General features: G+C 37.9%; 4 protein-coding genes across 5 annotated transcripts; 2 read left to right on the top strand and 2 right to left on the bottom strand.

Annotated features, from left to right (window-relative positions):
- The first annotated feature begins 1,070 nt into the window (after window positions 1-1,070).
- Window positions 1,071-1,967, top strand: LOC122012889 (transcription factor PAR2-like). The gene has a single exon (XM_042569550.1). It carries the CDS (start codon window positions 1,421-1,423, stop codon window positions 1,847-1,849), a length of 429 nt encoding a protein of 142 aa, XP_042425484.1. The 5' UTR covers window positions 1,071-1,420; the 3' UTR covers window positions 1,850-1,967.
- A 202-nt stretch (window positions 1,968-2,169) lies between these two features.
- LOC122011260 (cytochrome P450 72A397-like) lies at window positions 2,170-4,064 on the bottom strand. Its single transcript, XM_042567653.1, has 5 exons — window positions 3,770-4,064; window positions 3,474-3,694; window positions 3,147-3,391; window positions 2,679-3,063; window positions 2,170-2,604 (listed from the first exon to the last, which is right to left on the bottom strand). Exons 1-5 carry the CDS (start codon window positions 4,062-4,064, stop codon window positions 2,170-2,172), a joined length of 1,581 nt encoding a protein of 526 aa, XP_042423587.1.
- Window positions 4,065-14,688: 10,624 nt separating this feature from the next.
- LOC122010269 (60S acidic ribosomal protein P2B-like) lies at window positions 14,689-15,532 on the top strand. The gene is made up of 3 exons (XM_042566747.1): window positions 14,689-14,855; window positions 14,923-15,155; window positions 15,330-15,532. The coding sequence occupies exons 1-3, from the start codon at window positions 14,768-14,770 to the stop codon at window positions 15,354-15,356; spliced, it is 348 nt and encodes a 115-aa protein (XP_042422681.1). The 5' UTR covers window positions 14,689-14,767; the 3' UTR covers window positions 15,357-15,532.
- Window positions 15,533-19,408: 3,876 nt separating this feature from the next.
- Window positions 19,409-22,357, bottom strand: LOC122010270. Of its 2 annotated transcripts, none has more exons than XM_042566749.1 (3): window positions 22,021-22,357; window positions 20,627-21,232; window positions 19,409-19,821 (listed from the first exon to the last, which is right to left on the bottom strand). In XM_042566749.1, the coding sequence occupies exons 1-2, from the start codon at window positions 22,285-22,287 to the stop codon at window positions 20,693-20,695; spliced, it is 807 nt and encodes a 268-aa protein (XP_042422683.1). In that variant the 5' UTR covers window positions 22,288-22,357; the 3' UTR covers window positions 19,409-19,821; window positions 20,627-20,692. The 2 variants fall into 2 exon arrangements, with proteins under 2 accessions (XP_042422683.1, XP_042422682.1); XM_042566748.1 differs by having other exon boundaries at window positions 20,627-21,808.
- Between the last annotated feature and the right edge of the window lie 605 nt (window positions 22,358-22,962).

Consider the following 22,962-nt stretch of genomic DNA (forward strand, 5'->3'; position numbering starts at 1 on the left):
CTGTCAGGCTTTGTCTGGCGGTGAATGACACGTGACACCTTTTCATAGGCTGTCGATGAAATCAAAGGAGGTAATGAGCCCCGACTGTGAGAATATTCCCTGACACGCTGATTGCTTTCTGACATTTTCTGACGAGCAGTTACGATTCCCTGACTTGTTTGTCCTATAGTGTCGGGACGACGAGTCTGTATTCCGAGATCTGTACCCCAACCTGCTTCTCTATGCTTGTTATCCTTGGCTGGTATGTCCCGACTCGCACGCTAGGTCCGTGTCCAGCCTGCTGTTTACTGTATACTTGATATCCACGGCTTGTACGTCCCGACTTGCAAGCCGGGTCTGTATCCCGACCCGCTCCTGTGCACCTGTTATCCTTGGCTAGTACGTTCCGACCTGCACGCCGGGTCAGTGTCCCGACCCGCTTCTGTGCACCTGTTATCCATGGCTAGTACGTTCTGACCTGCACGCCGGGTCGGTGTCCTGACCCGCTCTTGTGTACCAGTTGTCCTTGGCTAGTACGTTCCGACCTGCACGTCAGGTCGGTGTCCTGACCTGCACGCCAGGTCGGTGTCCCGACCCGCTCCTGTGTACCTATTGTCCTTGGCTAGTACGTTCCGACCTACACGCCAGGTCGGTGTCCCGACCTGTTTACTGTTTATTCCCATGGCTTGCACGTCCCGACCTGCACGCCCGGTCTGTTCGTTGAACTTATTCTGCTCTAGGAGCCTTCTTTCCTTTACCTTCAATTGACTTGTAGGCCCAGTCCTCAGCTATATCTGGCTCGCGGGTCCGGTCCTTGTCTACTATCCGAGCTGGTCCTTGTCCGGCTTATAATCCCCTCCTTTGACCGTCCCGTCCTCTAAGACTTTGACTCTGGCCACGTAAGCTTGACTTCTGACTTTCCTAATCTCCAGGTCAGCTTGACTCTTGACCCTCTTGTAATCTTGACCCATGATCATATCATCTTACTGATCCCACCAACATGCACCGTATCAATAAAAAAAACTTAGCTAATAAATACTGTTACATTCAATGAAACACTAGAATATTTTCATGGCGTGAGGAGTCCAGTTTGGTTTCTCTGAAAACGATTAAACTAAAGAGAGATGAAGCCCAGCTGGTGAGCCAGGCCGACAGCGGAGAGCGTCGCCAGTGGCCTCCCCCCGGCAAAAGCAGAGACCAGGCATTTTAATCGGCGCAAAATGTCCCCCGCACAAACTGTTCGCTCACGGCCTCAGAACAATGGCGATCTGTTCGGTCCCCTCCCACTCGCCGTAGCTGCTATAGCGGTCCCGCTCCTCTCCCTCTGCATGCCGTCGCCACTATAACTTTGCCGCTGAGTCCCAGATTCCCAGCTATATATAGAATTGACCTCTCCTCGCCCTCGTCTCCCTTCTATTTACTCTATTACCGACGTGTATCCATGGACGGCGATGGGAAAGCCGACGCCGGCCTCCTCGAGCGGAGCCGGCGGATCAAGATGGCGGCCGAGGTCGGACTCGCCCGCTCCTCTCCCGGCCGCCACTGGAGCCGCGAGCTCCTCCGCCGTCGCCTTCTGGACAACAAAGAGGAGACGACGTGCGAGGCGGCAGCGTCGTCGTTGGGGGTGGAAAAGCCAGAGGAGGAGCTGGTGGAGGCTCGAGTGAGGACTCTGCAGCGGCTGGTCCCCGGCGGCGAGGACCTCGGCGTGGAGAGCCTGTTCGAGGAGACGGCCGACTACATCGAGGCGCTGCGGGAGCAGGTGAGCGCAATGCGGGCGTTGGCGTGCTTGCTCCATGGCTTCCAAAGGACAAGAGGCGGAGCCGCAGAGGGCGATGATGCAACGAAAACAGAGTTTAGAGAGACTAAATGACAGAGTAATAATTCTTAGCTCGACCTAAATTATCACCATGATTCCCCGTCTCTGACGCTCCTCAAATAGCAAAACACATATTGTGTTTCCAATTTCCAGAAATGAAAATTTTTCAGAAGATGGTGCAGTGCGATCCATCGTTTAATATGATAGTTTTTTTCACAAAATGCACACTTGTTATTGTTAAGGAAAACTAGCTTCTACAATACTGAGAAGGAAATTGGAGATTATGAATTATGATCATAACCTATCACTCTAATCACACAACCCCACATGCACAAATCTCTATGAGCAAGCTTAATTTGTGCATAAGAGTAGGGCTAGGTTGTTCCGAGTCTGTGAAGCTTCAACGGAACGCCATGTTGAGGTTGAAGGGTGAAACGTCTGGTGGGAGCATGGGCATAGGACGCTGAAAATTCGAAAGAAAACCTCTGTAGAATCACACTGAGCGCCATCTTAGCTTCGAGCATTGCGAAATTCTGACCGATACAGATGCGAGGACCCCCGCCAAAGGGGAAGAATGCATACTGCTCTTTCAATGCCATGGAAACCCCTTGTGAGAATCGCATCGGATTGAACTCCTCCGCGTCATCCCCCCAGTTACTTGGATCTCGGTGGATCAACACCGTCGGCAGGACGAGCACTGCCCCTGACGGAATCAACAGGCTTCCTATCTGTACTGGCTTAAAAGTTCTTCTTTCAAGCACAGGAACCGGTGGGTATAGCCTAAGAACCTCATACAGGATCATTGTCATCTGTCACAGGAATTTAGTGTTAACTGCTACATCTGTTCGATATCTATCCTTAAGAAGTGTAGTTAGATACTTACAATCTTCAAACTGCTCAGTTCATTATATTCGGGTTTGTCTTTGCCAAAGAGTTGCAGAACTTCTTCTCTGGCTTTTACTTGCCAGTCGGGATGCATGCTCAAGACGATCATCGTGGTGGTTATTAAGATGGACGTCGTTTCTTGTCCGGCGAAGTAAAAGAGCTTGCATTCCTCGATCACGTCTTCGTAAGTCATCCCTGCATTCTTTTCACCCGTTTCTTGGGCGTGTTTCGAGCTGGACTCCAGCATCAAGCCCAAGAGATCCTGTTTTGTTGGTTCACCCTTCTTCATGGCCTCCTCCCTCTTCCTTATTATACCTATTAGAATTGATCGGGCTTCCCTATGAATTGCTTTTCTTCTGTTATTCTTCGGTGTAGGCAAGAATCTACATGACAGAATTGCATCGATGAGTAGATGAAATGGTCTTTCTTCAACGCAAGATATGGATGGGCAAGGAATAGAATTCACCTGAAACCTGGGATATATACAGACTGCAAAGCTAGAAGTATCAGCTCAGTTTGCTCAGTTTGTAGTTGGAAAATCTTCCTTCCTTCTTTGTAGTTGCTACCGAATGCAGTTCGAGAAATAACATCTGCAGTGAAGTCTTGCAACTCTGGCCAAACATCTACTTGGAAAGACCCTTCTGGGCCAACCATCCCCTCCCATTTCTCAACCATGTCCGTGCAACAGCTACAGAATACCGGCAACATTTGCTGCGAGACAACAAAACCAATGTTAGAGACTGTGGAGCTAGCATTGGGTCGAAGATATGGACTATGGAGAAGGATTAATTACCTTCAACTTCTCCAAGTGGAAAGCGGGATTTAACATCTTCCTGTGCTTGGACCATTTCTCACCTTCATAGCTGAAAATGCCTGTGACGAAGTATCGTTGGTAGGCGCTCAAGCCTGGTCGCGCTACTTGATCAAACTTCTTGACGAAAACTTCCTTCACTAGCTCTGGCTCCAACAGAGCCACTCGGGGAACGGGCCCTGACCAAGTAAAGGATGTTCCACCTACACAAAAGAATTAAAATTACCTCTAGCTATTTGACGTAAGAGCAGGCGGCAATGGAGATGAAGGGCGCTCACCGAATTCCCTAATTTTATGGGCGATGAAAGGAGCGACGCGAAGAGCAATGTCGTGGGAGAGAGGCATGGGCTTCGACACCGCTTCCATTAGGAAGCGTCTCATCTCCTTGAGGTCTCCGTACAGGAAGCGGTAGGCGGTGCCGGTGAGCCCCTGCTCCCGGAGCGCCCGCTCCATTCGCCACGGCCGCCACCACAGGACGTTGAGCGCCTCCGCCAACGCCCATACTGGAAACAACAGCAGCAGCAGCCACGACGACAATGCGGCCCAATTCTCGATCGTCACAAGTAACGTCATGAGAAGCGGTAGGAATGAAAATTTGAACATAGGGAGACATGTTCTTGGAATTGATAAAGAAAAGCCCGAACTAATTATGTCCGTTGCAATTCCTTCACAATTCTTTCTTGGTAAGAATTCTTTCTCGATTCTATAATTGGCTTAGGTGTTTCTAAACTACAGGAATTTATACCGACCAAGCAAAGGTCCGCATTGATCCAACATTGAAGTATCTATCTAATTAAGAAGGGAAACACAGTGTTCGTAGCAACATAACTGACTCGGCGATTAGCAAGTGGGACTTACAGCAGAGGGAGAGTGATGACACCAAGCGATTCTTCTTGCGCACACCATAAATAGAACAAATAGAAATGTTAAAACAAGAATTAAGGGGAATTTCTTGGCGCAGTCATTCTGATGCGCAAGTTAAAATAGTAGTCGAATAAAAAAAATAAAGAAAAAGATAAACAATAGAACAGTGAATATGGATGCATGTGGGCACGGGTAATGTAACATAAGGGAGCGTACGTGAGTCTAAATGAACATAAGTGAGCGTATCTGACCAACTGAGATAACTCTTCTTTTTATACCGATTCTCATAATCTCTGCGATAATGAACAGTATAATACAGGAGGTGGCAGCACTGATGCCCCTTCGTGAAGACGGAACTGCAACGAAGAAGAAAACACCAAGTGCGGAAAACGGCAAAGCAAGCACGCTTATAAGCCCTGTAGCCGATCGACCTTAGTCGTCCGATGTAGCTTCACGAAAACCTAGATATAGATCCGATCATTAATTTTGAAACGATGCACGTCTCGGGACATGCGAATATCCTCCTGTCATATCAAGCATGCGACGATAGTAGTCGACACGTGACATTCAGTCATCGGATGCATTTAATAATCTTAATTACAAAAGGTATGATCTCGTACTCGACCATAATCATCAAGGATTTGTACGGTCTTCAAGATATTTGGATGACATCAACCTGCTCCACGCTCACTCGAGGAAAAGAATTTTTTCAAGTGTTTGTACTTATCTTCCCGATCAGCGCAAGGAACGAGCCACAGGATTGAACCCTGCATTGGCACAGTGATGCTGAGCGACATCGGCTATTGGTCTGATCCATGATTGCAGATCGGGCATAATTCGATCGGACAATGGAGCGTTCGAGCCGAGCGGATCTCAAATTCACTAAAAACATATTTTGTTCAGTTAATCGGGCTTGCATTCTCCTTCGACTAGACTTAAAGGGGAGACTTGTGATGCGGCGATAAGAAGAGTCTATTTGGCGCAAGTCAATTGTCACGTTGAAGGAAAGTCAAAGAGGTCAACGCGTAAGGGTAAGCAAGGTACAATCAGTGTGGGTGTCTCGGCCAATCGGAGGGATCACTGTTCGGTTGCCCAGATGATCGACCAGATGAGACTAATTATTTGACTCACCAAATCAGCCAGGAGCTCGTGCCTAACAAGCTGGTAATACAGGCCGATCGGGTCGCTCGACCGACTTTGAGTACGACATTGGCATTATACTCATAACGGACTGCCCCATCCGACGCAAGGAGTAAAGCTGCATAGAAGGGAAAGACCATTAATAAGGGGAAGAGAAAGTAAAGGAGAACACGACAGCTATTAAATATGTAGAAGACAAGATGTAGATGTCTTCTGTTTGCCATTAAACCACATCATTAAATAAGAAAAGACGAAAGGTTACCCAGAAAGGTATAAAAGAGTCTACAGGTATGAGGAACAGGCAAGAAAAATATTTCTGAGTTCTACGATTCTCTACTTTCTTACTCTCTTCCCCTGTTCTAACTTAAGCGTCGGAGGGCCAATATCAGGAATCTCTTCCCTGGTCTTGGTTTTGTTTTGCAGGATTATCGAAGTCTTCTTCCTGTCAATGGCCACCCCATTCCCGTCTTTCTAACTTCCTTCATTCGGATAAGATTATATATAATTTTAATAGACGGTGGATGTAAGAATATTAGACTAATAGATTATCTCTGTCAATAATTTTTGGTATATCCTATTAGTAAATGAAAAGTTTTCATGGGATCAGACTGATCACTTTCGAAATTAGTGAACGTAAGTTAGATATTTGATGTCAAACTTAAAAAATAAAATGATGTTAATAATCTAGATGTCTAAATTTAACCCAACTAATTTTGAAAATAGACAATCTTTAACTTACTGGGTAAATAAATATTATAACAACTCCAATTCATAATTATAACACCGTATTAATTAAATGTATATAAGTTATGTTTCAAATTTATTAAAATTAATTAAGTGAAATTAAATCATCTAAATTATAAAAGACACTAATATGGTGGTCGACTGACCGTCCGTACTTAATTTACACGACTAAGGGCATCCACAATGCTATAATGTTATAATACCCACCACCTTATCAAAAAGCATGTGACTCACTGTCACATACTCATTAGAGCATCCACAGTGGGAGCTCCTTCCACTGCAGATGTGACAATACGGAAGAAGCTCCCTCCCATAGTGGGAGGGAGCTTTTTCCCCATTTGCCAAGAAGCGGTTCCATACAAATGGAGCCGCTTCTTCATCATTTTTTTTATTTTTTTAATTAAAATAAGTTTTTTAATTTAAATATAATATTAGAGATGTTTTTTTAATTAGGAAAAACATATATATGGTTTGGAGGTTTAAAAAATATGGGATCATGAAGTTTCATATTAGCAATTTATAAATTTAAATTTTATAAAAATTTAATGGTGTATAATATAAAATATGGAAGAGAAATAGAAATTATATATAGTGAAAAGTGTGGGACCTATGAAGGAGTTGTTCAGAGGTTTTTTGATAGTGGAAAGAGGTATGAAGTTTTTAACTTTTGATGTGGCGCAGACGTGATAACGAAGGAGCTCTCAATGAGCTCTAACCGCTTTGGATGCCCTTATAACAATATCCTTCTTTCACTCATATCCATTTTAACATTAACACTCATTATTTATGGGTCCCACAATCCACTCAACCCTCTTAAAATTATATCATATTAAATAAATATATTTTAAATATGTTTTAAAATATTTAAATTATTATTATTATTTTTAATAATAATATTACTTTTAAAAATATAATTTTATTATTTTTTAAAAAAAATATTAATTTTTTAAATATATTTATTAAATAAAATATATGGTTGTGAGGAAACGAAATTACAATGTTAGGAAAACGAAATTATAAAGTTGGGAAAATAAAATTACAACTGAGCGCCTAAAATTATAAAGTTGGAAAAACGAAATTACAACTGAGGGCTAAAATTACAAAGTTGGGAAAACAAAATTTATTTTAAATTATCATGTAATTATGGAATTGAAATGTAACAATAACTTAAATAAACCATACAATTATGAAATTAAAAATAATATATGAAATACTAATTCACGGATTGTTGTTGTATTACCCCCAGATATGTTCAACTAAGTCGATGCGAAGTTGATGATGAATTTGAGTGTCACGTAGCTCAGAATTTGTTCGAAGATAATCCTGAAATCCTCGGTTTAAGCCATGAATAGGTTATGCGGGTTCGTCACCTTCATCGTTGTACCAATTTGTCACATAACCTCCCTCATCCTCAACAATCATATTATGCAAAATAATGCATGCTAACATGATTTGTTTTAACTTTTTTCTATACCAATAACGAGTTTGACCTCTAACAATTGCCCATTGAGATTGGAGCATCTCAAATGCCCGTTTAACATCTTTTCTTGCAGACTTCTGTCTTTCCTTAAACAACTTCCTCTTGGGATCCTCCGGGCAAAGAAAAGTCTTAACAAAAGTAGCCCACTCGGGATATATTCAATCTATTAGATAATAACCCTTCGTATATGCAGTGTCGTTCACCGTGAAATTAATCTCCGGTATATTTCCTTGCAAACGTTGAATATGGGAGATTCATATAACACGTTAATATCGTTATGTGAACCGGCGACCCAAAAAAATGCATGCCATATCCACAAGTCATCGCGACAGCTTCAAGTACGATTGTTGGTGACCCATGTCCCCTTGTAAATTGACATTTCCAAGCAACTGGACAATTTTTTCATTTCCAGTGCATACAATCAAGGCTACCTAGCATGCCAGGGAAGTCATGTCTTTCATCATGCATTTGAAGAAGACGTTGAACATCATCAACATTTGGCCTTCTCAAGTACCTATCACCAAATATTTCAACCACGTATTCGTAGAACTTGAAAAGGCACTTGATGACAGTTGATTCACCCATACGTAGGTACTTGTCAAGATGATCGGTAGGGACTCCGTAAGCCAGTTGACAAATCACGACGGTGCATTTTTGTAGTGGTGACAATCCTTTTCTTTGTACAACATCGTCCCTATATTGAAAAAATGCTGAATGATTCTCTAATGCATTCACTATGCGGAGGAATAACTCTATTCGCATTCGAAATCGTCTTCGAAATATTTCATCATGATACACCGGGGTTATAGAGAAATAATCATTGACGAGTCTCTGATGCCCGACTTCACGATTTCTTTGGACAAACCTTCTTCTGCGCGTGCCCCTCCTTTGATATGCTTCTATAAGTCAGTTCTTCACCCGGATCATAAGCTTGCTCATTGATTTCAACATGGACTTCGTCTTCGCTTGTCGAGTTGGAACTTGATCTAGAGCGCCTGTAGAATGAGATATTTTTGGGGGAAACACGTTTTAGTATATGTGTTTGAGAAATGGTATGATAGTCGAACGAAAATCTTGTAGCAGAATGTGTCTATATATATTATTTTTCTCATGCAACGACTAGTTTGCAACGTCACGTTTCAACGGCTAATTTAAAATGGTTAGTTTGCAACGGTAAGTTTGTAACACCTAGTTTACAACGACTAGTTTTCAACAGCTAGTTGTAATAGCTAGTTTCCAAGACTTGTTTATAACGACTATTTTATAAAATTATAATAATTAAAAATCACATTAATCGAAATGAGAAATACAATAATTAAAAATTACAATCACTAGAAAATATAATAATATTAGAAAATGAACGTTGAGTAAACAATTTAGATATTCCATCTCAACCTAATATCCTGGCATAGATATTCATGTATGATAAGCTACTTCTTTGTCATCTGCGAGGTGTCTTTGTTCAATATTTCGTACTCCTTCAACCTCAAGCAACGATTCTTAGCTTCAGATTTGGACAATGCAACTTTTGCCTTAATCTCCTCTATTTTGAGTTGTTTTTGTTTCAAATTGATTTCGGACTTCTTCATTCTTGTGTACTCAGTGAACTTTGTGATAATATTATTGTAGTTTACTGTCAGATCCTCCATGGTCGATTTTACTTTGTCTTTTCCCTTTCTTTTTGCCGCCTTTTGTCCCATTGGACGAGTATATTCATAATCCAGGTCTATACTCACATCTTGGTGGAGGAGGTGTTGCTTGCTCCCGACTCTGAGATCCTCGTCTTCTTTGTGGCCACAAAGTGATTAGCGAACTATGGAGTAAACATTAGACGGTATTTGACAATTCTCCACATATGTTCGAGATTGAATGCAACGCCATTGTTTTTGTAACACCCCAAATTTCATGATTTGGAGTCCTAAAGGACCTTATTAAAATCTAGAAATGCTTTAGAAAAATTCTAGAAATTTTTAGAGTATTTTTATGAAATTTTTGGAGTTCGTTTGGTATTTTTACCAAGAGGAATAAGTTTAAAAAAAATAATAATAATATATGTTGAAGGAGGTGTTGCTACCTTTTGTCCCATTGGACGAGTATATTCATAATCCAGGTCTATACTCACATCTTGGTTGGAGGAGGTGTTGCTTGCTCCCGACTCTGAGATCCTCGTCTTCTTTGTGGCCACAAAGTGATCAGCGAACTATGCAGTAAATATTAGACGGTCTTTGACAATTCTCCACACATGTTCGAGATTGAATGCAACGCCATTGTTTTTGTAACACCCCAAATTTCATGATTTGGAGTCCTAAAGGACCTTATTAAAATCTAGAAATACTTTAGAAAAATTCTAGAGATTTTTAGAAATTTTTAGAGTAATTTTATGAAATTTTTGGAGTTTGTTTGGTATTTTTACCAAGAGGAAGAAGTTTAAAAAAAATAATAATAATATATGTTGAAGCCGGGTTTTGAACCCAAAATCACGGACCCGAATCCAAGTCTTAACGAACTCAGCCCAACCATCTGGTCTACGGGTGTTTTGTTAATCATATATGGAGCGATATATATTTAAGTAGTAGTTAAGAACAGTAAAATAATAGGAAATAAAATGGTTGCAGCTGGGATTCGAACCCACGAGTTGGGCTTTAAGCAAAACGCAGCCCACTAAGTGATCCAGCCGTCGGTTTTGTTTAGAAAAGGTAAGAAAATTTATTTAACAAGTTAACAGAATATGGAGATTATAAAAGAGGAGAACTTAGGGCTTGATTGATTACCCGTGACCTAACCTTTTTCCCCCTCCTCCTCCCTTCTGCGCGCGACAGCGAAGCTAGGGCTTCGATCCGGCGGTCGGCCAAGGTTCCCCGAGGAGTTCCTCCATCTCCTTAAGCTCTTCTCGACGAGGAGGAGTCGGGAGCACGAAGAAGAGTCGGGATTTCGAGCTCGCCGAAAGCCCTAGAAGCCTCCTTCTCGGTTGTAAGTCAAGGAAACGAAGGTAAGTTGCTACTCACCTGCGGTAAGAGTTGTTCCGGATTTCCGATTGATGTTTCTTTGTATCTTTGATTTTTGAAGCATGTTGTGAACTCGCTGCCATGTTGCTGCCGTGAGCTTCATTAGGGTTATAAGAGAGGAATTTGGATTAGATTTCGGACTCTGTTTACTTTTGTTTTCGAATTTCTGTGAATCACATAAAGAAGATAGAAGGGTTTTTGTGGGATGGGTTTGCTGCCATGATATGCAATTTCCTGCACCTACTTTTAGAACCAATTGGTAATACTCAGTAGGCTAGAACAGATCTTTGATTTCATTGAGCATGTGGGGTTGTGTTTACCGAATTGACCTCGCAAGGGATTTAGTTGTTTATGGAGATATAGTTGATAGATTTATGATCTTGTGTAAATTTGTTAAGAGCTTATTTAGATGTTTATTTATTTAGATTTCTTGCTTAAGTTGTTAGACTGAATGAAGTATATTGCTCACTTTGGAAATGTTTGGTTATGTAGTTCTCCTTTACAACTTAATATGCTAGTTGCTAGAAGTGTCTTTAGTTGATATTGTTGAAAGGTTTTGGTACTGCTAGATTAATAGTTTCCTTGTTTATAACAGATGGAATTGATTCTGTTTTGCATTACCTGGAATATTAGTGCTGATAGAATCGGCAAACCTCATTTATTAGTGCTGAACTAGAAATGTTAGTGTTAATGTATTAGTGTTTTGTTTGAATGCCATCACCCTCAGATGTTCCGTTGGAAACAAATCTTAGTTCAATAGAAACTTGTTTTAGTGATGAATGCAATATGCTAGAACTTTAGCCTTCCTAGCAATCCAACCATGTTGAAGCATGCAAATTGATCATATTTGATTATGAATAATTTCACAGTAGAAATCTGGATACTTGAGACGTGACATATATTGAGTTGATCTAGCTATGTCTCATGAGGCAGTATTTTTGGGTTATTTCTAGAATTCTTACCTTTACAACTATCATGTATGAGCATGAGCTTAAGAGTAGCATGAGTTTCTTTGCTTTCTATGCTTTCGGATTGCATTGTACAGCATTAGAACAGCTAGAGATTATTGAGTAGCATGCATTCTTTGCTCTCTTTCTTTTATCTCTGTTGTAGCAAGATTTAGGGTTTTAATTCCAACAAGTTTTAGATATAGTATAAGCTTGTATGATATGCAGATTTTTATAAGTATAGCATGCAGAATTTAGATAAGCTTAGTATGCAGATTTGTTAAGCTTAGTATGCAGATATTAGATAAGCTTAATATGCAGATTTTAGTTAAGCTTAATATGCAGATTTCTGTTTAAACTTGTATGCAGATTTTGTTTAAGCATTGCAGTGTTAGAATTTGTTTAAACATTTCAGTTTTGTAAGAAACATTCTTTTATAAGGAAAGTATAAGAAAGATAAAGAAAAGAAAGAAAAGACCACGGCTTTAAGTAAATCCTAAAGTCAAGACTTTAGGGATTTTGGCACACAAGGTGCTTATTAAAGTGCCAAGGCATTATATATTAGAAGTATTAAAAGATAACAAGTATTTTACTTTTATCAATGACACTGTACTGAACTTTCAGTAGTCCTTGGGCTGGGCTCCCATAGTCGGTCCCTAGGTTTAGATAACCTAGTATGCAGGACTCTCAGTAGTCCTTGGGCTGGGCTCCCATAGTCGGTCCCTAGGTTTAGATAACCTAGCAAATCCTACTAGATTCAGGACCAGCTATCTCGGGTCTAGTTAGGGATGCGCGCATAGTAAGTACAGTTGCCGGGCCCAAGAAGAAGTTGATTATTATTTTAAAGTATTATAAGTATAAGTTTTTGAACAAGTAAAGCAAGTTTTACATAACTATAAAGTATTAAAGGATAATTTTAGAACATATGAATTAAGTTTCACTTTGTTTTAAAATCAGTAAGCTGAGTTTACTTTTATGCTAGCATGTTATTTAGATTAGTTTACTGTTCTTTGTTATTAGAAGAGCATGAGTAGCTTTACATATTTAGCACTTCAGTATGTTTGTTTATTTACTAGCAGATGAGCATGAGTAGTTTTCCTTTTAAGCATTCAGTTTTAGTTTTCAGTATATTCACATGCATATCGAGTTTTTGTGAGTTAGATAGCGCTTACTAATCAAAGTTTGCTTATAGATTGCACTTCCTCTTACTGCAGATACAGGAAAGGAAAAGATATAGAAAGGAAGGCGACAAGGAGGTGTTCGAAGGATGTGTGATGCCAGGACTATGGAAGCCTTGGGACTAGGAAAGAAGTTTTAATTTTAGTTTCCGCATTTTAGTTATTGTAAACATTTGAGTTGTATTTTAAGTTCATGTCATTTGAGATTATTCTGTTTAGATTGCATGTAGGATGAGTTCAGTTTCGTAAGTAGACATTTGTGTGTTTGATACTTATTTAATTGCGTGGTTGATTGATATGTGTTCCAGCCGCTTGTGGCTGAGTATATATTGCATGTATTGTTGAGTATGATCACCGGTACAGGGGAGACTCTGTCGAAATTTTTCGGTAGGGTTTCCATGTGATTTTTAATCATATCGGTTAAGTAGAGTTAGTAGTCAAGTAACAGTCATCCTTAGAGTGTAGTAGTAGTAGAAGAAGGGTGGTTGTTACAGTTTTCGGATCGATATTTTTCGTACACAAACCTCAATATATCTTCATCACTATGACCATTTCGATATGAACTATAAACACTATTGTAATTTGCGTTGAATCGATATACCTTCTTTTGGATTGTATTGTGCCAATGTGACCGTATAACATTTGCACTTTTGGTGTTTGAACGTAGGGGAAGATTCTCATTGTAGTAGCTTGTAACCCGCCCCTAAAAAGCATCCGCCTTTTGATCATTGCCGATTATTGGATCATCACTGATAGTGACAAAACTTCTCGCTAAGACCCTGTCAAACATGAACGCTTTCTTGTACCCTCAGCATTTGAAACCATCTTTTCTAAATTGACCACCGCAATTGGGGATTCACGGTCGGAAAGTGGAGTCTCCGGAACAAAAGTCGGAGTTGCAGGTTCATTCGACATCGGAGTGAAAGACATACCAGTTGTGTGTGGGGGTACCATACCATTAACAACCGACGACGTGAAATACGGATGACTCATGTTTTGCCAATATTCGGTTGGAAGCGGTTGATATGGACCTTGAGGAGCATAATTCAGATGATTCATAGAATTTCCAAAACCTTGGAAATTTTGAAGATTTTGTGGAGGAAACGATATATTGGGAAATGGATATGAGTATTGATGATTTGGTGGAATTTGTGGATTTTGGGAAGATGAATATTCTTGCGAGTTGTTTGTAGAATTCAAGAAATTTGTAAAAAATACCCTATTATTTTCATCCATTTCAGATAGAAAATAGGATGGTAAGAACTTGAAAAAATAGATGGGAAGAGAATTTAAACAGTAGAATTGAAAGAGTAGTGAGTTGGAATGAAAATATGTGTACATATTGATGGATATTTATAAATGAAATTTCGAACTAGTCATTAAAAAATAGCCTTTAAAAAACTAACCATTTTATTACCTTTTTAATTTTAAAATTTATAATTTTTTTAATAAATAAAAAGTAAAAAATTATATATATACACATGGGGTGGGCCAACCCTGACCCACCCCATAAAGGCTTGAACACATTCAAGTGATGAACAAAAAAGGGACATCTACAATGCCGCGTTAAATCTACAGTGCCATTATAACGCGACTTTAACATGAAACGTTTAGAATCATTCAAGGCCACTAAAGTGAGGGATTCTAATTTTCAGGCGCACTAATTTATCACATTCCCCATCGATAAATGTTATAGAAAAACATATTTTAGATAATAAAAATTGTTTTTAAAATAATTCAATCATTAGATTGGAATACGTTTAGCTACATCTCCCTGCAGTCACAATGGACCCAACCCTAGGGTTTTGATAAGATACAAATTGGAAGTAAGCCGAACCACATCCTTCTACGCACTCATCACCGAGAGGTCCGAGACCTTGCAACAGCGGCATCGTCGTCTGCAAATCTCGAAGCGAAGATGAAAATTGTGGCGGCTTATCTCCTCGCCGTCCTCGGCGGCAACCCCAACCCCTCCGCCGATGATATAAGATCCATCCTTGAATCAGGTCGAACTCTCTTCCCTCTCATATTTATCTTGGTTTCATTTCGGTGATCCTTGTTTCTTGCTTGTAGTGGGAGCGGAGGCAGAGGATAAGAGGATCAACCACTTCCTCGCGGAAGTCAAGGGCAAGGACATAACGGAAGTCATCGCTGCTGGCCGGGAGAAGTTCGCTTCCGTGCCCTCCGGTGGCTCTGTGGCTGCTATCGGGGTCGCCGCCCCAGCTAGTGGCGGCGCGAGCGGCGCCCCAGCTGCAGAGGAACCTAAGAAGGAGGAGAAGGTGGAGGAGAAAGAGGAATCCGACGAGGTGAAATTCCCTCTCTCTCCCTCCTGCAAATTTTCGTTTCTGACATAAATTTGTGGGTTTTTTTTCTTTCTCGATTCTCGTCGCCAAAATACGTTTTTAATGTAAATTTTATCTGATTTCATCGTTGCTTTTTTAAAATTGTTCGTTTCTCATTTTATGTTTTTCTTATTGCAGGATATGGGCTTTAGTTTGTTCGATTAATGGAGGTGGCTGCAGCGCTAGATCCATGTTAGTTAATTTAAGGTTCTGCTATCGTTATGATTTCAAGGTCAGACAAAGTAGAATTTACAAGTCTTTCTGCTTTCCATTTTGTTTTGTTATTCTTGAATCGGCTGCTTATGGGCTTTCCACTATACCAATTGGTTGTTTGAGCTCAAGTCTGTTTCATTCTTCTTTTTATTCGCTTCCTGAAGATGATTGCTGTTTTTTATCTGTTCGGCGTGTGGTTGCATTCACTATTAGGACACACATTTGTTTGTAAAAGAGAGGATTTGGACAGCATCTAGGGTTTGTTTAGGGTACAGAATGGGCAGAGGAGATGATCCGGCCTCATGAGAACCGATTTTCTTTTATGGTTCAATTATGATACTAGATGGATCAAATGATCATCAAAAGATGAACAAACATAAACTTGTTCACAAGCTTCAAACAGTGTTAGAGATATAAGATTATTCAACTAGACTAGCTACTGAAATTGGTTGATCAAGGTTAGTGAATTTAATTTCAAAGAATTTTTAGCATTTGCCTTCCAACGAGGAGTTGGGTGTTTAGATAGAGTAGCATTCTGTCATTCAAGCTTTGAATTTGACTGGATTTTCATTTATTTCATTGTTTTTTTTTCAAAAATGGTTAAGAATAAATTGCAAATTAATCTAAATCAACCAAATAAATTTTAAAATGTTATCAAAGAGGTGTCGACTTATTTAATTGTCTCATAATAACCAACCATAACAAGTATAAACTTGAAAGTCTTTAGCAAATCTCCATGAGGCAGATATAGATTTTGATCTTTTTATTTCAATCATATAGTCATCAACTATTAAAGAAAGTGTTTGTTGCTAGCCTCTTAATCTACGGCAAGTCTTAAGACAAAATGTATTAAAAGGATCTTTATGTGATTGTAGCCATAAGATACAATCATGGTAGTTTGAGCTTCAACTCTATCTCTGGAGCCAGGACAAGTGGAATCACCTACATGACTATGCCTAGTAGCAGGATGTTGGGAGTAAAGGTAGGTTTATAAGCTCAAGCATAATAAGACGGAAAAAATCAAACAGAAATATCATATTGGCATTCCTTTTTTCTAAAAAATAAATCAAATGAGCACCCCACTAAAAAAACAAAAAATAACGGGGTTTATCTTGAAAATATCTATTGGATAGTTTCTATAATATGTAAAAGTTATAGTGTATCAAGTAGTTGTTATACATTATAAAAATTACATATTAATTTTTTACGCATTTGATTATAATTAAATTATGTTCATTTGAAATGTAACTTAGTGTTATGAAATTTCTATGTTTCATTTGATTGTTGAAATATTATTTTAATCAAGTTATTATTTAAAAAATTAAAATTAAAATTAAAATAATATAAAATTATTGTTATAGAAGTTAGATATTAGTTTCTTTCATTGTGAAAATTAGATGCTAGCTTTTATAATTGTAGATGTTAGCTTTTATAATGATTAGATATGTAAGGATTAAAAAAAATAATTAATCAGGTTGGGTAATATCGAATTTGGGGTGATTAATTTGATTTTACGAAAATTTCTCACTGGTCATTAGGATAAATCAGGAAGTGCTCGTAGTAGACAGCCTAGGAACTTAGTATCTTTTAATTGCATCTCTCATTTGAAGAAATTTTTTTTATAAATTTATCATAATTAGAGCTTTAACCGTACCTGGATAACAATTTGGATGCTCTGTCACTGTATCATAATCCTGGGGCAGATAATGGAAGGATTAAGTATACGGAAAGGGTGTTTGTTTGACTTTAATTAAAAATGGAGCGCTCTTCTATGAAAATACAAATGATGAGTGTACATTTGCTATTAATTTCAATAAACTGACGAAATTAAGAAGAAAATAGCTCTTTGTGTCTTCATGTATCATGGGAAAAGAGTTTGGACTTACCTAAACTAGATGCATCGACATTATTGGATGAACTAGGTGACAATGAGGAGAAAATGGAGAAATTAAAGAAAAATTCGTTAAAGAAAGGACTCGGTTTGAACTTTTAGGGGACTAAACAAACAGGAAATTTGGGAATTTTGATGGAGAAATGCAGAGAAAAATTGACAGAAAGAGAGCATACAGTTGGGGACGACACGGGGGAGGAAATTGTAGTGTTCCTGATCTGCGACCGTCCTGTGATACTCGATAGCTTTTCCTTCCGCAATCCACACTACGATTCCATGTCCCGCCTATTCACAATAGCAAACCATCCACAAAAGACAGTGTGTTGTACTTGTAAATGTTCGAGAAATTTAATAGAGAAAGAGGCCAATATATTGCTGAATCTTTAAGGATTCCCAATCTAATATCAAAAATGTTATTGCTGAAAAAAAAGGTAAATATTTTTCTTTAACTAAATACTGATTGTGGATATTATCAATGACAATGCTCGGCGTCCATATTTTTTTCAAATATTCCTAAACTAATGGAAGTGATTATATTAAAAATTGGAGGTATAAATGAATCAAGTCACTCATGAATTTTTTGAAATTCGATTCGATAAAAATTAATTTGAATTCGTTTAATGATACTAGTTAAGATAAATAAATTAAGTTCAAGGTTCATAATATTAACTTGTGAACATATTTGTTAAACTCATTAATCAATTTTTAAATAAAAAATATAATACTTTTGATATTGAATTTATAAATGTTATATTCTATTTATGAAACAACTATATTAAATTTATTTATTAAATAAAATTATAAATTTTAATAAAAATATTATAATTTTTTAAATATATAATTTAATTTTTAATAAATATTTAAATTTATAATTTATATTTATCAAACTTGTTTAAACTCAATATAAGATCAAATAAGCTCGTGAGTTATGAATATGTTGATTAAATAAAATTTAAACTCTGTTCGATTATAAATAAATTTAACTCGACTCAGCTCAATTATACCACTATTAAAAAAAAATAGGAGGCTAAACTTTTTAACCGGTATTTTTTTTTGGTTAAATAAAAAAAACTAAGAATGCAGCACGCGCGTGGGCTTGCAGCAGTCCATCACGGTGTGCTGCAATTTTTCAGACAAAATATATTAAATAAACTTTTGAAAATATAATTAATTTTATTTAAATATAAAATTCAATATAAATTAATAAAATAATAATAAAATTCATAATTATTTAACCGGTATTTTTTTTTGGTTAAATAAAAAAAACTAAGAATGCAGCACGCGCGTGGGCTTGCAGCAGTCCATCACGGTGTGCTGCAATTTTTCAGACAAAATATATTAAATAAACTTTTGAAAATATAATTAATTTTATTTAAATATAAAATTCAATATAAATTAATAAAATAATAATAAAATTCATAATTATTTAACCGGTATTTTTTTTTTTGGTTAAATAAAAAAAACTAAGAATGCAGCACGCGCGTGGGCTTGCAGCAGTCCATCACGGTGTGCTGCAATTTTTCAGACAAAATATATTAAATAAACTTTTGAAAATATAATTAATTTTATTTAAATATAAAATTCAATATAAATTAATAAAATAATAATAAAATTCATAATTATTTAGTTGATGAGAGATTTAATTACGAAATTTGAGAAATATTAAAATAAGATATTTGATAGATGAAATTTATAAATATTTAGTTGGTGAAATATTTGATTATAAAAAATAAAATATTTAAAATATTTAATTGATGATAAATATAGACATGAGGATGATAGACATTTTTAAAAAATATTCAATCTTATTGTGCATACTTATGGATCAAATATTTTTCCTCAATATTTAAATATTTATGATTCTACATACACATCATCAATCAAATATTCTACTTCTCAAATATTCAAATTATATAATCAAATATTTCTCAAATATTCAAATTACATAATCAATATTTATGAATCCCACCATTAAATATCTCACTTTCAAATATTTCAAATTTAACAATTAAATATCTCACACCAACTAATATTTATAGATCCCATTATCATTTTATTAATTTCTATTTAATTTTACATTTAAATAAAATTAATTAAATTTTTTATTTTTTTCATTTAGTATATTTTATCTAAAAATAATTAAAATAAAAATAACGGCCGCACATTGGGGTGCGCCTGTAGCAGGGCCCACCCACGAGAGTGCCGGCGCATTATTGGTTTTTTTTTTTAAAAAAAAATCATCGGATAAAACCCGATGATTTTTAATATCCCCATCTACACCATTTAAGATCTCCACCTTTTAAGAATTAAGATGGTGGAGATTTGGGATTTAGAAATATTTAAAGAAATATCCTATTGAGTTTAAGCAGCTCCCCATGTCAGGCATCGATGGAACTGAGCCATCAAAACTGGCACTAGATTACCCCAACCCATGGCCTCTTCGCAGATCGTGCTGCAGAGGAGAGTAGCCTTTAACTTGGGACTTTAGAGGTGAGAGTACCCATGACAATACGATGCTGAGAGAACCTGCAGGATGCCAAAGCAATAATATTAAATATATTCAGTGCTCTGAAATAAGAGAAATATAGAACATAGGGAAAAAACACTTCAAAATCCAGGTTGATTCAGAATTTTAACTAGGTCAACTGGAAAACTAAGAGACTCTACATTTGCCAGAACCAAATATTTTGTAAGTTGAAAAAGGGCAAATGATAATAGGTTGACATTGAAGTTTAAGCATGTGGTTACCCTGTTGATCAGACCAAAAATATTGATATTATTTCAGTAAGGAAGGTACATTAAACGAAAGACACGTTCTGAGCATCCAGAAGTACTCTCCTCGATAGAAAACAATACTTCAGTAACTAGTGAAACCTACCTAACTATAACACTCAATGGCCTAGAAATTCATCCTTAAGTGTTTAGTTTCACAAGTTAGAATTAACTTTTCTCGCAGAGAAAAGAAAACGATTAATGTTATCTTCGTTTTGTTTATTTTGTTTGTTTGGCGAATCACAACTTTGTCGAAACGAAGAGAGTCAGATGAATACAAATAATCAATGACAATTTTGCACTCTATTAAAAGATTTATCAGTTTTACTCACTGGTCACTGAAGATTCTCGCATAAAGATTCATATTTTGCACAAACAACATACGTGGATGAATCATGCAATGATCTGGTGGCATAGCAGATAGGGGACACTTAATGAATTCATATTGCTCTCAACAAGTCTATTGTTCCAATAAAAACTTCATTTACTCGGAATCTAAAAATTCATATATGAGAATTAGTTGATAAAATACAAAGATGGTGGCAGTAATCCAGAGTACCTTGAAGATGATCGCTAAAGGACTTCACACTGATGTTAAGGAGAACAAAGGCTGCACAAAATGTTACTATCTTGTTGACTGAGTGCCGCTGCTGCTATAGTATTGCTTGGTAGTCTCACGGGAAAACTCTGCAAAGGTCATTTCTTTTTTATATCGAATAGATAGAGGTGGTATCTTCTCTAGTATCTCTTGCATTAATTCTGGTGCATCCTCAGAATCACTGATGGTAGGTCTTGTAGGAGCATTTTCTTCCTTGGGTACAGAGCTGACATTTCTTGCAAGTCTTTCTACCTGATTGCTTGTTTCGTCTAGGCAAGGAAATTCAGAAGAGGACAAAACTTTGTCCCAAGCTGGCTGCAGGAACACAACAAAAGTCTCCCTGCTCAAGTTCTGAATGTCAGTAGGCCTACTGACAGAGTGAAGTGTGGAACAAAGCTTACCTCTAGTCAATATATCAGCTGCTTCCCCTACCTGAACGATGAAACTCTCAGGTGGGGATCTCACAAAATAGATTATATTCTTCTTTATATCAAACAACTGGAGATATGCATGTGCATCTGGTGAAGAAGACTGCTGACAGCATGAAATATGACTGCAATCTTCTGCCTGACAGGAAACCATAAACAATGGTGATGTTAGAACAGTGAAAATTCCATAATCATAGTGCCATTGCTGCCACAGATTGGATATAGACTTGCTAATCCTTTCTTTAGGATATCTTTGCATTGTACATCTGTTTGAAGGAAAAATACCATTCTCAGCTTGTTGAGTTTTTCTTTTGAACTCTTTTTTCCTTGTGTTTGTTTCTTTGAGAATAATGTTATCTATGGCAGAATGATAATGAATGAGACGCCCTTTTGCACTGCCATCAATGATGCTTTGTTTTAACTCTGTGTAACCAATGGCTCTATCACAAACTTCTGCTAGTTGAATACCAAGTTCCATCATGCAAAGACCAAGTTCTTTGAAAGTGGTTCCAAGGTTCTTAAACTCCACATCAAGATTATCAAAACAATCATTAACAGGATATCCTTCTCCACTGTAATGGTTTTCTACTGCACTTTTCAGAGTAGTTGATGATAATTGAGAATTTAGATTTTGTGAATACGTCAACTGCAAAGCGCAGGATGACACGTTTCTATTAGGATTCTTTAAGGGAACATCACTGCCCAAGCTATGATCCTGTAGATATTCAGTAACCACGGTCACAAAAGATTAGCAAGAAAGTAGTACAGTTGTTTTCCCCCATTAGGAACAGCTTAAAACCACCGAGATCAAACATGGCTAATAAATTCTTGGCCGAAACTTTGTTTAAAAATTTAAGGACTCTAAAACGACAAGCTATGGAGAACAAAACAATGTGTCGACACAAGGCTGCTGATAAAGCGATGTACCTTGAGGACGCGAGCGCGGTCCTTGCGGCCGAGGAGGGCGATCTTTCGAGCGAGGGGAAGAAGGTCTCTGCGGAGACCAGGAGCTCTGGGCACGCCGGTGATAACGAGAAGGCCGGGCCCAGAGGGCCCTAGGGCTTGCATGACCGCAGCAGTGAGCGATTCGATCCGCGATAGCTCTGCTGGGGAGAGTTGAGGAGAATGCGAAGACATGAGTTGAAGATCGGAGAAGCAGATCTCCAGTGGTTCAAGGATACTCCTCGCCGCCATCTTCGCCGGCGAAATGTCTCCAACGGCTCGGTGCCGCTAGCAACCAGCCAAAAGCTTTATGCGGACGATAACCTGCAGAACTCGAGTTGGGCTCGGTCATGACGTCAAGTTGGACCATACTGAGCCCGGCCCATCCGACGACAGTTCAAATCCTCTATTTCCAAATTTCTCTGTCCCCGTGTCCTCTTGCCGATCGAATGGATCAGATTATATTTCAAGGATACCTTGCACATCACGATGATATTGCACACATCTTAAAGATACTATGATGTCTTGAGATATAATCTGGTCTGTCGGATCGGCAGGAGACACAGGGACAGAAAAATTTGGGAACAGGAGATTTGAACTGTCCGACGACTCCTAGCTGGCGGCCTTGTTCCTATTAGGGTCCTAATCGAGCCAAGCCAAGCTCGAGTTAATCCCAACTCTATTGATCTTGCAAATTTGAGCTCAAGCATCTTGTCACATAAAATCAAGCTTTCGACCTCAAGTTCGACCCAGAACTAAAATAGAAGTAATATTAGAGTGATTTTTTTTATATTGTAAATCAAACAATAATAATGGTTTGATTCTTCAATGGTTAAATTTTAAGATTTTACCTAATACTTATCATTAATTATTTGATGTACTAAATTATCCAATATTTACATAAATAAATAAAAATAATATAGTATA

The sequence above is a fragment of the Zingiber officinale genome, chromosome 8A (assembly GCF_018446385.1).
Source record: "Zingiber officinale cultivar Zhangliang chromosome 8A, Zo_v1.1, whole genome shotgun sequence".
In the NCBI taxonomy this organism is placed as follows: Eukaryota; Viridiplantae; Streptophyta; class Magnoliopsida; order Zingiberales; family Zingiberaceae; genus Zingiber; species Zingiber officinale.